The sequence below is a fragment of the Brassica napus genome, chromosome C1 (assembly GCF_020379485.1).
Source record: "Brassica napus cultivar Da-Ae chromosome C1, Da-Ae, whole genome shotgun sequence".
NCBI lineage: Eukaryota > Viridiplantae > Streptophyta > Magnoliopsida > Brassicales > Brassicaceae > Brassica > Brassica napus.
Genome location: NC_063444.1, coordinates 50,630,200 through 50,647,524, shown reverse-complemented (window position 1 = coordinate 50,647,524; position 17,325 = coordinate 50,630,200). Strand labels below are relative to the sequence as shown.

Below are 17,325 nucleotides of genomic sequence, written 5' to 3'. Positions count from 1 at the left end.
TGTCATGCAAACTTATTAATGATTCATAATATATTTATAAAAATAAAAAAAAATATTTAAAACTAGGCCCCGATTAATCCCCGATTACTCCCCGATTAATTGTTAACTCGCTAGGCCCGTCTCGTCCGCCCGACTAGCGCCTAGCGTAGTTTCTAACAGGGTATATAGGTGAGCCCAGATAAATCTTGAAGAGAGACACGAATACCGAAGCCACTCCAAAGAAACTTACACACACAACATGGCCAACAAGAGTTCCTGTAAATAATCTAAAACCAAAGATGATTTAGGCTTTTTTCTATAATAAAATAAAAATATTAGATACTTTGTATTACTTGTTAATTTGGTAGTGGAGATTTTGCATGCATGTCTAATGTCAATTATACAAAAGTCAACACTAAAGTCTTTTTATATATACTTTAACATCCACCAAACTCCAAAGTCTTTACTTTAAACATTCACATTATAAATCACTTTATCACAACGAATATTCTGCGCTTTGGCAAAACTAGTATACGATTACAAAATTATAGTATAGTTTTGTTAGACAATAACAACATACAATTCAGTAACTCGAACATACATAATATGAAATGAATACCATATTTCATTCAGTTGAGCTACGCTAACAACGTTAATAGCATTTTGTTTTCACAAATTTATAACAACCCCGTAATTATAAATTACTAACCAAGAGATGCTTAATAAAATTCCGGGTTGCACTGGAATAGTGGCCCCATTGATTATACGGTTTAGTCTGGTACAGTTAACCAGGCAACCCGATCGCGTATATAATGGACTGGCCTGGTTGATTCAGAGTCTATCCTATTTGAGGCCCATTTCGGTTGGTCATGATAGTCGACCCTGTACCTGAATCTGGTGACGAGCCCAGAATATTTCATATAGCCATTTTCAAGGTCCAATATCTTGTAAAGATTTTCAAGAACAAACCGACGATATCATCAGCAATTTGTCACCAATGATACGAGACACGATGATTAAGATAGAAAGAAGACAACACGTATCCTCCTCAAACCACATGTACATCTTCCTCACACACCACCTGTCAAAAGTTTAAATAAAATACTCATGAACCGACCCTACGTATAAAGATCATAAAAAGTAAAACAAGAAGAAAAAGTGTAAAGAACTCAAATGATTCGCTTGTCTCTCTATTTAAACATCACGATCAATCTCTCCATAATCCTACACCAATTATTCTCCTCATATTCCATACATCACATCTCTATAACATCCACAAACATTTCACCTCTTTGATCCCTTTTTCGTATATATAACAATAGTATTTGAAGCTATCACAAGGATGATTCCTATATGCGTGCAGTGCGGAACGGGAGGAAACCCATGTAGATGCAAAGTGGTCGGACCGACGTTAGGGCTTGTGGCGTTTTTAGCAGCCGGAGTGGTGGAGTGGCCGGTGGGAGCATTGGTTTATATCTTTAAACATGCCAAAGGTCGACGTATTATGGGTCATCCGGCTACCCACGTTTATCCCAAAGTCTCCCGTTCCATTCCCATATGATTTTGAATCTCACTTTTGTATGAGATTTGAGTAATTTTATGTTTCTTTGTCGTCGTAATAATGTATTGTATGTTGTGTTTTATTTCGTTTCCTTTCTACTATGAACGTTAATGATTCAGCTGTACTTTTATTCTCGGACAAGGTTAATAAATCTTCGTTTTTAATTGAACTAATTGATATTTTTTTTTTGCAACTGATTTTTCATATTAAAAACGTAAAGGAGAAAATAAAAGTTTACAAGCTGAAAAGCTTCAGTTTTTTCTTGCAAGAGCCCAGCCCAGACAACAAACACAACCCAATCAAGAATCATAAGTTAATATCAAACTAAGGCCCACTAGGAAGCATAGGAATTAACGGGAAGAGGAGGAGACGCACTCCGTAGTCGTGACGGTGAAGAGAAAAAAGACGTGACGGTGAGGCAAAAGGGGTGGTGGAGCTAGCGATCAGAAAACAACAACAGAATCAGGACAGCCATTGCTGCATCATGACCGAGGAAGATGAGGGGTTAGCACTTCGGAGAGAGAGAATCCTGTCCCTAATTTGCCTATCAATACGTTTGATAAGCGAATCAGGTGAACGGAAAACGTTCAGGTGCAATCTTGTATTTCTTTCAGACCAAGACCAGTAGAGACAAGATTGCCAGCAAAGTAGGGAGAGGATACCAATCGGAGATCTTCGGTTTTGACGTTGAAGCTGCTCCAGTACTCTAGTCCAGTCTCTTTCCGGTTGAAATCCACACCGCCGGAAAAGGACACTCCAGATACTCCAGGTGTAAGGACATTCAAAGAAAAGGTGGTTTCGACTTTCACATTGCAGATTACAGAGCAGACAGAGGGGTGAGGTAGGAAGGCCCCAACCTATGATTCTGTCCCTAGTCGGGCACCTGTTCAGCACTAGTAGCCAAGAGAGAAAGCTATGCCTCGGGATCCCTCCCTTGTTCCAGACCGTTTGGTGCCAAGGAACTGAAGCTTCATGAATCCTCAGGTGATCATACACTTGCCCAATTGAGTATTTTGTTGTAGTCTTTCCTTCAATCTCCCAGACATAATAATCATCTTCTTCGTTTAGGTGCAGAGTAGTGAGAATGGCGTGAACCTGAACTTGTGTCTCAGAGCGAGCAGGGGGCATCTGCCAACCACCATTAGTGTAGAGGGTAGCCAGAGTTGCCTGCTCTGAAATCCCTAGTGAAGTGTTTCCTAGTTGGAGATACTGCCTCATACTGCCAAGAGAAGACCAGTTATCAGTCCAAAATCGACAGTTAATTCCATTGGAGACTCGCAATTTGATCCACTGATAAAGCAAAGGGCTCAGCTTCAGTAGTTTATTGACTTGCCAAGAGAACCTCCTATTTGGCATTGTTGTCCATAGGTTGCTGAGGTTACCTTGCAGCACTTCCGCAACAAACCAAGCTACCCATATTGACCCCGATTGGAAGAAGAGGAGCCATATGAGTTTGAGACAGCAAGCCTTGTTCCATGTAGATAAGTCCTTAATCCCTAATCCTCCTTCTTCCTTTGGTTTTGTAACCACTGCCCAAGAAACTCTTGCAGTATGATGACTTTCTACATTGCCTTTCCAGAGGAAAACACCGCACAAGGAGTTGATACGATTGACACAAGCCTTCGGTAGGATGAAGGTGGAGCACCAGAACGTGTTTATGCCTGCTATGACTGTTTTAATGAGCAAAAGTCTTCCTGCGAATGAAAGTGATTTGGAGCTCCACGAAGAAAATTTACTTTTTATCTGCTGGAGGAGGACTTCGCAGTTCAGTAGAGTCAGCTTCTTAGTGACGAGAGGGACACCTAAGTAGCGAACAGGGAGAGAACCGAGAGGCATACCCGTGGAGAACTGGATCGTGTTAGCTTCGTCAGCGGTGAGACCCGAGGCAAAGAAGGTCGTTTTATGCACACTTACCGCCAGTCCCGATCGCAATTCAAATTCTCGAAGAACCTGGAGCACTGCTTGGACAGACTCAATATTCCCATCTACAAAAATAAGTAAGTCATCTGCAAAACACAAGTGGGTCATTTTAGTAGTTGAGCATTTGAGATGGTAACCAAACTTCCTATCCTGCGCAGCTTTCTTCAACATCAATGATAAGTTATTGAGTGCTATGACAAAGAGGTAGGGCGACAAAGGGTCCCCCTGGCGCAGGCCCCGTGTTCCTTTGAAGTATCCGTTGATCGCACCATTGTATCCGACCGTGAAGCTAGTTGTGCACACACAAGCCCGCAGCCAAGTGATGAAGACAGATGGCAAGTTCAAACCCTCAAGGCAAGAGAAGAGGAAGGTCCATGACAAGGTATCAAATGCTTTCGCAATATCAACCTTTATAGTGATGCGTTTCTGGCCATTAGTTTTGTGGTAACCATTAATCAGTTCTCCTGCCAATGAAGTATTCTCCACTAACAGCCTTCCTCTTACAAATGCCGTTTGGTTAGGTACGATGAGAGGAGTGAGAATTGGTTTTAGTCTCTTCACAAGCAACCGGGAGACCACCTTGTATAGGGTGTTAAGGCACGAGATCGGCCGGTAATCTGTGATCATGGAGGCGCCTGTATGTTTTGGAACCAGTGAGAGGATAGTTGAGTTTGTAGCCAATGGCATGAAGGAAGAGTTGAAGAAGTGGCGAATGGATGAGACAACTTCTGGGCCAATAACACTCCATGCTGCCTTATAGAATCCTGAGGTCAAACCGTCAGGTCCCGGGGCCTTGTTAGGATTGAGCCTGTGGAGAACAGAGGTGATCTCATCGTTAGAGGGGATAGAGATCATAAGCTGGCCTTGGGGCAGAGAGCAACGGAAGGGAGAAAGCTCCTGGAACCATTCTCTAGTTGAGAAAATTGTCAGAGGCAAAAGAGGCGTAGGACCTAGGATCTTAGTGAAGTGATGAATAGCATGAGAGCTCATATCCAAAGGGTCTGAGAGAACGACGCCTGATGGGAGGATGAAGGATCGGATGGTGTTATAGCTGAGGCGAGTCTGAACGATCCGATAGAAGTAGGTGGTATTCTGATCACCTTCTTTAAGCCAATTTATGCGAGATCTTTGCTTAAAATAGCTCTCCTCTATCATACGCAGGAAGTTCCATCTTTCCAAGGCTTGTTTCTCAAGTTCAAACAACTGCTGCGTCGGGGATTGCATCACCTGTACCTGCACATCTTGCAACAACTGGTTAGCCTCACTCACTCTCTTTTGTATTTGTGAAAAATTCTCTCTGTTTAGTGTTTTTAACTCTCTCTTTATCTGTTTCTGTTTCCAGCAAAACGCTGTAAGGTTCCAAGCAATGCTTCCGGCTTGTGTCCAGGCTTCATTTACCACCTGAAGAAAGTCTGGGTGTTTGGTTAGATAGTTGAAGAATTTAAATGGACGGGTACCATGGGAAGGGGTTTTATAGGCCAGATCAAGGAGACAGGGACAGTGGTCGGACGTGAGGGCGGGTAGGAAAAAAGATGAGCAGTTTGGAAAGAGGTTAAGGAGTTGGCTGTTGATGAGAAGGCGATCAAGCTTTTTAGCTACGGGAGACTCAGGCTGCTTGTTCGTCCAAGTGAAGACAGGACCTTGATATCGGAGATCATATAGACCCATTTGAGTCATACAATCCTTAAGCTCAACCATTCGACTGGTCATGGAGTTTACATCATCATTTGAGTGCTCCGAGGGATGAACTATTTGGTTAAAATCACCCCCCATCATCCATGGGACAGTATCCAGCGAAAACGTTTGGCAAGTGTTGAGGAGTTCAACCCACAGGTCCGTTCTCTCCGCACTTTCATTTGAGGCATAGATCGCTGTGTAGATAAAAGGAGGTGATCCTAACAGCTTAACTTCACATGTAACTGCTTGCCTTGATTGTTGCAGAACACGAACTGCAACTGAGTCTTTCCAGAGGATAATGATACGACCATCATCATCCATAGAGTGGTTGGAAGTGTAGTTCCAGCCTCTACAAAGTTTGCTCATGAGGTGACTTAAGTTGTGATCCTTGATGTGGGATTCCAAAATGATTCCAAAAGATGGCTGATGACTTGCAAGCCATTGACAAAAAGGGATATGCTTGTCCGGGTCATTCAATCCGCGGACATTCCAAAAAAATATTTTAGTATTCATAGATGCTAATCAATGACCTCTTCTGGAGGAAGAGGACCATGAGTAGACAACACATCAAAAGGGTTGGGGCCAAAAGAGGTTTGAAAAGAGATAGAAGGCAAGGGGGTTGGTGGCCTAATAGGAGATTTGGGGAGGGAGAAAAAATTTAATTGGTCAGTAAAGGAAGGGAAGGGCTGAGAGCTGCAAGGGCGAGGTCTTTTCTTTGGTTGTTCAGGAGGAGAGGTGGGGGAAACAAAAAGGGAAAGAGGCTGGACAGTAGCTGAAGGTGGATCATTTGGTGGGGGAGGGTGGGACTTTTTGGTGGTTGAACAATTAAGGGCAAGGGGGTAACAGCAGGAGGCAAACACGTAGGGGTAGAGACAGGGGGCTCATGGAGGGGAGAAGGGGGTTTCTGTGGAGTAGGAGAGGCTGCAGGAGACTTATGTGGAGTATAAGAAGCTGCAGAAGACTTCTCAGGAGGAACAGAGGAGGAACTTTCAGCCACCTTCTTTGGTCCAGAGGCAGGATTAAGCCTATCAGATTTTGAAGTTCTCTGCGACTTAGGGGCCGTATCATTTGTTTCAACTTCTTTACCCTGACGGCGAGGAGGGTTCTGCTTTGGAGGAGGCTGTTGGAGACAATTCTTCATGATGTGACCAAGTTCATTGCAATGGGAGCATGTAGGTGGCACCCATGGGTATGTGACTAACACCTCCACCACTTCTCCTGATTGCCTAGTATATTCCACCACGGATGGCAAAGGCTTAGTCAAATCAACCGCCACTTTGACATGGGACATAGTCAAGCTGACTAGGTTAAGTGTGAAGTCGTCCGTTTCTTTAGGATCTCCCACTAGACCGGCAATCAGGCTTAGACCTTCCTCGTGACGAAGGTCTAAAGGAATGCCTTTGAGGTGGGCCCAAATCTGAATGGATTCCAGTGGAGGAGAGGCAGTGGAAGCCGATGATGTCCATTGAACAGCCTGAAACATCGAGTCTCCAATATACCATACACGTTTTTCTAGGATCTTTTGTCTTAGATAGTCAGACGGGATTCTTACTAGCATAGAACGTGTGTGGGGATTAGTATGTATCTCTACACGAGTACCCTTCCCCCATAAGTGGTTTAGGACATTTTGAGTATGGTTGAATGGCGGAGGACGACCGTTGAAGTAGCAGATGATAAAGTCTTTATGCAGCTCCGCACCCTTCTGAAACACACTCTCCGGTATGAGGACACGAGGACGGCCTGAGTCCGAGACAGTTACCGGTGCAAGCCTACGGAGTGTTTTATCCACAGATTTTCGGATCCTTTCTGCTATTGGAGGAATGGGCTGAGACGAGCTTTCAGTGTTTGTCGGCTTAGTTTGTAGGGGAACATGAGTGAAGGGAGGAACCTGAAAGACAGGAACAGGGTTAGGGTTAGGGACAGTTTTAGGGTTATGATTGGCATTTTGTGGGGCTTCAGAAGGAGGGGGAAGCTTAGGGAGGGGGTTTGAAGCTCTGTTAGTATGGATTGGAGATGAAGTTTTTGGGGGAAGAATTTTGAAATTATCAAAGTTTGGAACAGTGTTCCCAGATCTAGGAAGAACAGGATCTGAAATTGCTGAAGTTGAGGTTTTTCCGTTGAAGGATTCAGTTGGTGGTACGCTCGAACTCTTTGATGCTGTAACTGAACAAGATTGCAACAGAGTACGAGAAGTTTTTGAGGATTTAGAAGTAAGAGAGCTGGGGGAGTTAAGGGGGGGGAAACGAGCAAGAGAGAGAGGGTTATCAGGGTCAGGGTCAGGAGGGTCGGGGGGGGGGGCGCGAGGAAGCGACGATCACCAGGGGTGAGAAGCGGAGGAGACAAGGCGGAAGCACTGTTGGCAGGGAACCAGGGGTTCGCCATCGGCGAGAGAGGATAGATTTTGGGTATTTTTGTTATACTTTACTACTAATTGATATTTCATGTGTGGTTGTGAGCCTGTTACCGAAGATCGAGGCATAAAAACAAAAATCTTAAAACGAAATTGAATGGCGTGTGCATGTTGGAATATAATTCTGTGTACTGATAAGATAGAAATATAAGATTAGGATTTTGTGTAGTTAATTAGAGCATTTCCATTGCAAAATTCTATTTTTTTTCTTCAAAAAAAAAAAAGAAAAGAATAGAGTAAAATTACTTCAATTTTACTTCATTTTGTATACTATAATAGAGTCTTTATTGATGAAAAAAAAATTATTTTATTTATGAAATAAATTTTACTATAAAGTGAGATATAAAATTAGGTTGGAGTATTTTTTACTCTATATTTATTTTTACTCTGTTTAAAAAAAAATAGAGCAGAAATGGAGATACCCTTAGAATTCTACGTATAAGCAAAAATAGAATTTTATGTATACTAGAATTTTATGTATTGAATAAAGACAAATCTATGTACTAAGATATCAGTAAGTGAGAAATTATGACAAGCCATATTTTAGCTAGATAGCTTATAAATAAAGGAAGAAAAGTTGAAGAAGTATTTGCATTTTCTGAAAGTTGACAGAATATTATTTTCTCTAAAAAGAGAGTGATAAAAGAGAAGTTTACGAACACACAACCTAATGAAAATATACATCTCTTGGCTTTCATAAACTCACAATATTTTCGGCCTAAAGGCCAAACAAACACTTCAAGAGTTTGATTAATTTTATCATATAGTTTTTCTTTACTAATTAAAATTTTTATATCCCCTATATATTATTTGAGAAACATTACTACTTCTTTTTGTAGCCATGTGTCATCACTAGGATGATTCTTAGAATCATTAGAGAAATATGTTGGTCCATCTAATTATATAATAAGCTTTTTATTAAACTAACAATAAATTCATTATTAATGTACTTTATTATTTCCTTAAATAAAATTTACGGAATTGCCTAATGTGGCTAAAGTATATATGGCAATTAATGATTTTGGATAATAAAGATTTGATAAAAAATAATGTATCTTCTATCATATTTTTTAATTTAAAAATATTAAATAAATTAAACAACCACAATGACCAAATGATTACAAAATTATATAAGTAAAAAAAGTCTAATTTAATTAATTATATTAATATATATATATATATTGTTTTAAATTAAACTATAAACCATATAAAATACATAAATATTTTAGTTTCAATACTTTGAACAATTTTTTTGATAAAAGTTTTGAACGAACATTGACAACTTATTTAAAAAAAAATATAAATTACTAAAACTATTAATCTCACAATGAAAATTTTGTTATCAGTATTTAAATTTTTTTCTATAAAAGATACATATGATCAAAAAAATATATGAGTAGAAATCATCATTTAATAGACATTAATATTAAAAAATACTAAAATATACTATGTATGTTAGTATCATTTAAATTTAATTACTTATCCTATCAAATATAAAAAAAATATTTTTTGGATTAATAAAATTGATTTATATGTTCACACCAATTTAATTATATATCTAATAGTTACCGACTTTTAATTATTCAATATATATTTATTATTCATAATATGTAAAAATATTTAATACATAAAATAATTTTTATATATAATGTTCATCTCGCGCAAGGCGCGGGTCTTAACCTAGTAGTTAGATACTTACATTACATAGCTAAACAAACGAGAAAAATCAATGCATACGCTCACATCACTGCAAAACGAAAAAGCCAATATCAAACTATATATGTCCAAAAGCAGTCACATGTAGATCATTCTTTTATGTACTCAGCAATATTTTCGTTTGCGCCAATTGTTATAAAATATTAGACTTGGATCCATGTATATTTGTCTATTTTGATTTTTTTATGAAACTATATGTCAAAAAGTATATATTTTCCAATTAAAAAAGAACTTTAGCCCAAAGATTAACAAATACTTTGAGGGCTCCAATGCAATGTTTGTATGGACCAGCATCAAAGACCGGTAGCCAGGGGTGAATCTAGAACATATTATTGGGGTGAATCTAGAACATATTATTAGTGGGTGCGTATATTAGTACATTATTACATATACGAATTAGTAGGACAACATCAGAAATATACAGAATTTGGGTGCACAATTGTGTTTTGGTTAAATAGCAAAATTTAAACAAAATTCCTTATAAAACTTTTTTTTTAGAAAAGAATGGGTGTACTTGCACTTTTAGTCCTCTATCTGCATTCGCCATTGTCGGTGGTGATAAACCAAGAATATTTTTTACCGAAAATAAACTATCAATTTAAAAGAAACAAAACCCAAAAGTCTAGGATTCTAACTTTGTTTTTGAAAATCCTGATAAGAAATTTTACAAGCACTACTAGTGACTCTTTAGCAATTTAGTGTACAAATAAATATCTATGAAAAATTAACACGTATCACATATACACCATATTTCCATAAATCTGCCACTAAACGACTTTTAGTTAAACATACATCAATTGGTTTACTATAGTACTTAACACTTTAAATCATACTAGCTAGTACAATCTAGTTAAATTGTTCAATAAATTTGATGTAAGATAAACAAGGAGGTAATCTGTGGATATAATTTTTGGATGGAGACAAATCTTCGGATAACAAACTTAACATAATTGACCAAATATTCTTTCGATGAGTCTAATGCAAGAATATCGTTGGTCAAATATATGTGGTATTTGAATATGGAAAGAGATACTAAGCTTGATTCTCAGTGAGAATAAATAAATTTAACCGTTGATTTGATTGGACAATGGTTAATCGGATGATATGTTGTTGATTTAGAGTAACTTAAATATGGAATTGGCCGTTTGGTATAAAAACAAAAAGAAATGCAAGATTTTAACCTTAAATGTTGATTTCATCAATAAAATATGTTTTGGTAAAATGATTGATAACAATTGTGGGTAGATTGCGATTATAGTTTGGTAGGAGAAATTAAAAATATTCATTAAACATTGTTTTGACGATGAACTAATCCGCAATAAAAATACTAAATAACAAGTGAAACACACATTTGCCAATAGAGATAGTGAGTCTCTACCAATTATAAGGATATGATTATTATGATCTACAAATGTTTCATAAATCTATTAGAATTTATGTACCATTTTGACACCAATTTTTCTAAGATCATTTTTAAAAGTAGAATAAACTTAAAGATTCAGTTAAAATCTCCAACTTAAAAAAAAATATTGTCTTTAATTTATTTCTTCTAGGTTACACAGTAGTTGAAACAAAAGAAAACATATTATGAGTATACTTATCTGTTCTTTAAGAAAAAAAAAATTCGAAAGTGTTTTCACTTTACTTAAAATTTCTATTATCAAAGTAATGGCTATGTAATTCCCCAAAATTTTGTATTCTCATGTAATATGTCAATTTATTAGCAGTAAAACTAGGTGATGTTATTCGATTAGATTAAAGGAAACAAAAAGTAATAATATAAATTATTTATTTATTAAATATGAATTTTAGTTCAATGTGATTCTTTTTGATGTTAAAATAATATTGAAACATAATAAAATGTATATGATAATAATATTTTATTAAATTTATTCTTGTATCTATAGTAGGTAAACAAAAAGACAAAGATTTTTAAATTGGTTTGAGTACATCGTAGAAATGAATTTACATATAATAAAATATAAAATATATCTTCTCAAAATAAATTATATTTTGCTTCTTATTTTTTAACAAAAACATATATTTTTCTTAGCTTAAACTTTTATATATATATATACACATAATTGGTACTCAGTACTTTGTATAAGAGGTAGTATATATCTCTAATACGTATTTGAATGAAATAGAATTGGAATGGCCATTTATTCTCATTTGTAAAATATAGTATGTATGACCTTCTCCAATAGAAATATATATTTTTTTCTTTATATTCCCATTTATAAAATAATTTTATTTTGAATTATTTTCACACCACCATTTTTTTTTTGAAAGAACGCACCACCATTTTCTATATAACTGGTGATTAGTTTGTGAATTTACCAAAAAAAATATTCTTACAAACTATAACAACAAAAAATTACTTTCTGTGGTAGAGAACAAATGGATCATAACGATGGTGGAAACTCAAGCAGTGAACATACTTCGGTAAATGCCAAGAAAAGAGAGAAAAGAACTTATCGTCGCCACACTTTTCAACAAACCCAGAGACTTGAAGCGTAAATTTTTTTTTATCACTTTTTTGTTGATTCAAACCTATTGAAATTTTTGATTTGACTAATTGATTTTTAATTTTTTTATAAATGAATGAAGTTATTTCATGGAATGTCCTAATCCAGAAGAATCACAACGGCTCAGTTTAGGTGAAGAGCTGAATCTTGAGCCAGACCAAATCAAATTTTGGTTTCAAAACAAGAGAACTCAAAACAAAGTATTCATCTCAACAAATATTTTAATATGTAATTGTATAAGTTGTTTCAACAAATTGATATTTCAAATGTTATTAATTACTTTTCATATGTTATAGACTCAGATTGAAAGAAATGCTAACATCTTACTTCGTGAAGAAAATAAAAAGATCAAATGTGAAAACGAAGCTATGCTAGAGGCTTTAAGGATCGTGACTTGTCCAGATTGTGGTGGTCCTCCTCTTGGTGTAGAACGCGGCCACAATTTCCAAAACTTGAGTCTAGTAAACACTTTTCTCACAGAACAGGTAATCATTTTATTTAAATTTCTGTTACCAACAATTATATCACTAGTATACATTTTTGTTATTATTTGTTTCATCCACCATCATATTTTTATATAAATTGCAAAATGATATTCATCCGTATTTAAAAAGCAATTATATAAATGATAATAATTTAAGTTGTGCATAAACAATAATATAATAATAAATTATTATATGGCATGTTTAGAGCATTAGCAGTTGATTAATTCTTAAAATGAGTCTCTAATTTTTATTATATTAATATTTTATTTTTCTTTGGTTTTGTATTTATTTTTCATATAATGTATTAATGAAAGAAAGACACTTGGCACAAGAGTCCCTTTAGAATTGTTCAAAGTCTCTTCTCTGAGAGATCACTTTCATCTTTTCTACATTCTCTTTCTTTTTTTTGCATTATTAAAATATTTTTTTTTACCAAGAGATGAAAGGAATAAACTCCCACTGCTGATACTCTTAATAACTTTTGAATGTTTTGTATGCTGACTTTATAAACTTTATATCAATGAAATAATATATCGTTCTTTGTAAAAGAAATTGTTAAAAGTTAGACCCTAATTATAATAGTGAAACAATAACGTAACTTTAACTAAATGGTCTTAGCTTATTGGTAAAGGGGTTCCAACTGGAGCTTCCGCCATAGATTCAATTTTTCTTGACCACCCATAGATATTTTAAATAGTAAAAAAGTTCGGATTTTTATGTTTTTTTGGTGATTGGTCCTTGTGCTTAAAAAACCTTTGAAACAACACTAATGTTACTAAAAAAAACATAACCATGAAAATGCATTTTTTGTTTGTTTATGACAGAATCTATAATAATATATATTTTTCTTTTTTGAAATTTAGCGTGACGAAATGGCAAACACTGTATCCATGAACCAGCACCAACAAAACATGGTGAACTTATTCGCTTCTGTTCAGGGACAACAAATCTTTGATACTCACACCTCGTATGGAACTATTCCAAACAGTCTCATGAACGATCCATCGAACTCAGTAGGATCATCAACTTCTCAAGACATCCAACTACAACTGATATCCCAAATGGATATAACGCAATTGTCTGAAACTGCGACAAGAGCCGTTGAAGAGCTCAAGCGGCTATTTGTTACGGAAGATTTGTGGGTTATGTCGTCTATCGATGGAACATATGTGATTGACCAAGAGAGTTATGAGAAGTTCTCGCACTCGATCAAACATTTCAGGAAATTGAGTGCTCGTGTCGAGTCTTCCAAAGATGTCACGGTGGTTCCTATAGAAGCAACGAACTTGATTGAAATGTTCTTGGATTCGGTATGTATTCTATTATGCATCATCAAACAAATATTAGGATTATGTCAATTAGGCTTAAAACTATGTGGTGCAGTTGATGTCTGATTGTTTAAAACGACTTTTGAAACAATATATACGTCTTTGTCTAAATCATTTATCAAAAATCTTTTAATTAGACCTCTTTTTGTAGTTTTCTCATTGTTTATATAATTTTGGAAAAAATGATAAAATTTCAACTCTTAATATATGATGGTTACGTTGTTACTAACAATTTTTTGACAAAAATAAAAATCTAAGGGTTGCACTTAATTATACACAAATCTGAACATGTACTTCTCTGTTGTAGGAAAAGTGGAAAAGTCTTTTTCCAACGATCGTGGCCAAGGCCATGACGATTCACAAGCTCGGATCCGAGCTTCCCATCAACGAAAACTGCAATAACTTGCAAGTGGTAAGACCTATTTTCATTGTGGTGTTACCAATCAATTTTTAACAACCGTTACATCAGTTCATCAACTCGGATCTTAATATGTGATATGTTCTTGAATGTGAATGAAATTGATAGATATGGGAGAAACTACACATTCTGTCGCCGCTAGTGCCACCAAGGGAGTTTATGATCGTCAGGTGCTGCCAAAAGATCGATGAAGGGATCTGGATTGTTGCTGATGTGTCACAAAGAATCGTTGACTCTGACCAAATCAACTCTTTTTGCTATAAACGTCCTTCTGGCTGTCTCATCAGAGCATTTCCCGGTGCTCACTCCGAGGCATGTCTTCATTGCCTTGATCTCACATGTTTCTCTATTCTTAAAATGTATACGTTATATAATTTGAAGTTAAACGAAATAATGCAGGTAACATGGATAGAGCATGTGGAAGTTGACCATAAACCCGATGCACATTGGTTATATAGAGAGCTTTTATGTGGCGGCTCAGGATACGGGGCTAAGCGTTGGACCACCACTCTGGAAAGAATGTGTGAGAGGATGGCTCTCTCCTCCATCCTAACCATTCCGGCTACTGACTGGAGCGAAGGTACGTTTCATCTATGACTAACTTTACTAATCAAATATAAATTATATAAAGAAAATCCTTCGCCAAATTAATGCTTAATTTTTCTATCATTTTCGTTGAGTGAGGCTACTGATGATATATATCGTTTTTTGATCGATATAAGACCTAACTGAACCAGTTCGTCGTCTCTGACCTTTTAGTAAAAGACATAACATCTTTTAGTGACAATAAGTCTGAGCAGGTTCGGTAAATGAACTGGTCGATTAGGTTTTATTCGATAATTCTAGTTGTATGTATGGTATTATGAATTTTTTTTATAAAGAATAAGGACATAAACATTTTTGTACGTAGAACATTATAAAAAAAATTAAAATGTTAGATCGGCATTATGTCTAAGTGTGATGTTAATGATGATAAAGCAATGTGTAATGTTTTGGCAGCTATAGCGACAGTGGAAGGCAGAATGAGTGTAATGAAATTAGGGGAAAGAATGGTGATGAACTTCAACGAGATGCTGACCATGTCCGGGAAAGTTGACTTTCCACAGCAGTCCAAATGTGGAGTCAGAATCTCGATCAGGATGAACCATGACTCCGGTCAACCATCCGGTTTAGTTGTCAGTGCTGCGTCTTCTTTCTCAGTTCCGATCACTCCTTTGCAAGTCTTCGACAGCCTGCTAAACAATGAGACTCGTCACCAGGTTCTTCTTTCTTTTCTTGACCTGCATGCATCATTGTCGAATGGATATGTAACATTAGGAGTGTTGCTACGGGTTGATGTGTTAACTGACATAGAGTTAAATTAAATTTATTATAAAACAGTTCAGCACGTAATCTCTAGTTTTCAAAGTAATTAGTATTTTTTTTCTCTTTAAAACTTATTTTAAACTCAAAATTCAGTTGGGTTAGATTGGCTTTGACACTTCAAATATAGAAAAAAAAAAATCTAATTGTTTTCAGCAATTTTAACTCCTTATAGTTTTTATTGTTTTAGTTTTGGGGAATATTGAACATCACATATAAGTACAGTTATATTGAACGAACATATTACGGAATTAGTTCAAAAACATCATATATTAGAAAAATTAGTTCAAAAAGAATACTAGTTCAAAAAACATATTATAGAATTTTAACATGGTTGGTATGACTTGTGAGTGAAAATATGATTTACATAACCTTTTTGCCTGAATAGGCTGAATTCATCCACGCCATTAGTATACGATGATGGACCTATGGTCTGAAACATATATGTTAGTGTTACCATTCAAAAAAAGAAACATGGTCTACTTATACCACTTCGCATGTTTTTTTATCTCTTATTGTTGTCTTAAGTCGCGTCTTAACAAAAACTCACGTTTGCATGCAACAGTGGGACGTTCTTTGCTATCGATCCGCAGTCTCTGTGACCGCTCGCATTCTCACCGGATATAATGAAAACAACTACATCACCATTCTCCAGGTACACACATTTCCTTCACGGTCTCTTAATAATTAATCTTTGGTTGTTATAGATACATAACTCATCTCACAATCTTTACTTGTTATATACTATATATATATCAGCCCACACAAAGAGAGGATGATGTCATATCTATGTCACAAGGCCCAACGAGGAACATGATGATGCTACAAGAGTGTTACATGGACGCATTAGGAGGCATGATAGTATACGCTCCTCTCGACATGGCTTCAATGAGTCTCGCTACTTCAGGTGAAGTCGACCCTTTGAAAATTCCAATCCTTTCTTCTGGTTTCACCATCTCAAACGATGGCCGGCGATCCATGGTGGCTGAGGAGGGTGGAACTATACTCACGGTGGTCTTTCAGATCCTTGTCTCTGAAGACAGAAGGATAAGAGGGCTGACTGAGCAGTCAGTGGACACGGTGACGAGTTTGATCAGCTCCACTGTTCGAAACATCAAGCTCTTGCTCAATTGTCCTCTTGAGTGAGAATGGAAGATTCTCCTTTTCTCTTTTTTTTACAACTGTTTGAGATGTTTTTATTTATTTTCGGATTTTGCATGATTTTCTATTGGTTATGATGATTTTTAAGGACATGTTTATGTTTTTAATTTAATTTTTTTCGGACCTTTTGGTTGGTTATAATAATTATCCCATAGTTTGAATGATATATGTTTTGATTGTAATGTTAAGTCATTGCTCAGCAAAGCAAATGGGACTATTTTCGTTTCACAAAAAAAATGGAAATATTTTCAAAGGAAAAAGAATTTAGTGAACTCGAAAACAACACCATATATTGATGATTTCGTATATAAAATGTTTGAAATTAGAGAAATAGATAAATGGTGAAATTATTGTTAGCTATATGTAGAACTAAATAACAGTTCAAAAACATATAAACACTTTTTCAAAAAAAAAAACATATAAACATACTGAAAAAATCATAACACTGTCTTTGTCAAGTGTCAGTCCTTCATGCATTCCCAAATGAACCAAAATATAGATGCATATTACTAATATATTTCTTTTATTTATAAATGAGTTAGTACGAATTACTTAAATATTTTTTGTCCAAAATAATTACAACACCATGAAAATGTTCAAAAATAAGATTGAACTAATTGTCGATACAATAAAAAAACGAAACCGGACAATGTGGAGAGGAGGCTTTGCGATCAATATTGGTATTTGCTCAGCTCCATTGGCGGAGTTGTGGAGTGCTTACAGAGGTGAAGCCAGAAGAATTATTTAATGGGTGCATTATTAGTAATAAAAAATAAATCT

The 17,325-nt window shown here is 36.0% G+C and overlaps 2 protein-coding genes across 2 annotated transcripts; both read left to right on the top strand.

Moving 5' to 3' along the window:
• Nucleotides 1–1,124: 1,124 nt before the first annotated feature.
• Nucleotides 1,125–1,705, top strand: LOC106385385. Its single transcript, XM_013825308.3, has one exon. It carries the CDS (start codon nucleotides 1,322–1,324, stop codon nucleotides 1,538–1,540), a length of 219 nt encoding a protein of 72 aa, XP_013680762.1. The 5' UTR covers nucleotides 1,125–1,321; the 3' UTR covers nucleotides 1,541–1,705.
• Nucleotides 1,706–9,173: 7,468 nt separating this feature from the next.
• LOC106432881 (homeobox-leucine zipper protein HDG8-like) lies at nucleotides 9,174–17,090 on the top strand. The gene is made up of 10 exons (XM_048746324.1): nucleotides 9,174–11,779; nucleotides 11,874–11,991; nucleotides 12,088–12,276; nucleotides 13,140–13,586; nucleotides 13,912–14,016; nucleotides 14,131–14,334; nucleotides 14,422–14,602; nucleotides 15,022–15,281; nucleotides 15,950–16,039; nucleotides 16,144–17,090. Exons 1-10 carry the CDS (start codon nucleotides 11,664–11,666, stop codon nucleotides 16,528–16,530), a joined length of 2,097 nt encoding a protein of 698 aa, XP_048602281.1. The 5' UTR covers nucleotides 9,174–11,663; the 3' UTR covers nucleotides 16,531–17,090.
• The last annotated feature ends 235 nt before the right edge of the window (nucleotides 17,091–17,325 follow it).

What these genes read in the sequence shown, in the direction of transcription:
- LOC106385385 (XM_013825308.3), top strand. Translation starts at nt 1,322, where the DNA reads ATGATTCCTATATGCGTGCAGTGCGGAACGGGAGGAAACCCATGTAGA.
- LOC106432881 (XM_048746324.1), top strand. Translation starts at nt 11,664, where the DNA reads ATGGATCATAACGATGGTGGAAACTCAAGCAGTGAACATACTTCGGTA. An exon ending in CAAACCCAGAGACTTGAAGC is followed by an intron (nt 11,780 to 11,873) that starts GTAAATTTTTTT and finishes AAATGAATGAAG; the next exon opens with TTATTTCATGGAATGTCCTA. An exon ending in ACACTTTTCTCACAGAACAG is followed by an intron (nt 12,277 to 13,139) that starts GTAATCATTTTA and finishes TTTGAAATTTAG; the next exon opens with CGTGACGAAATGGCAAACAC.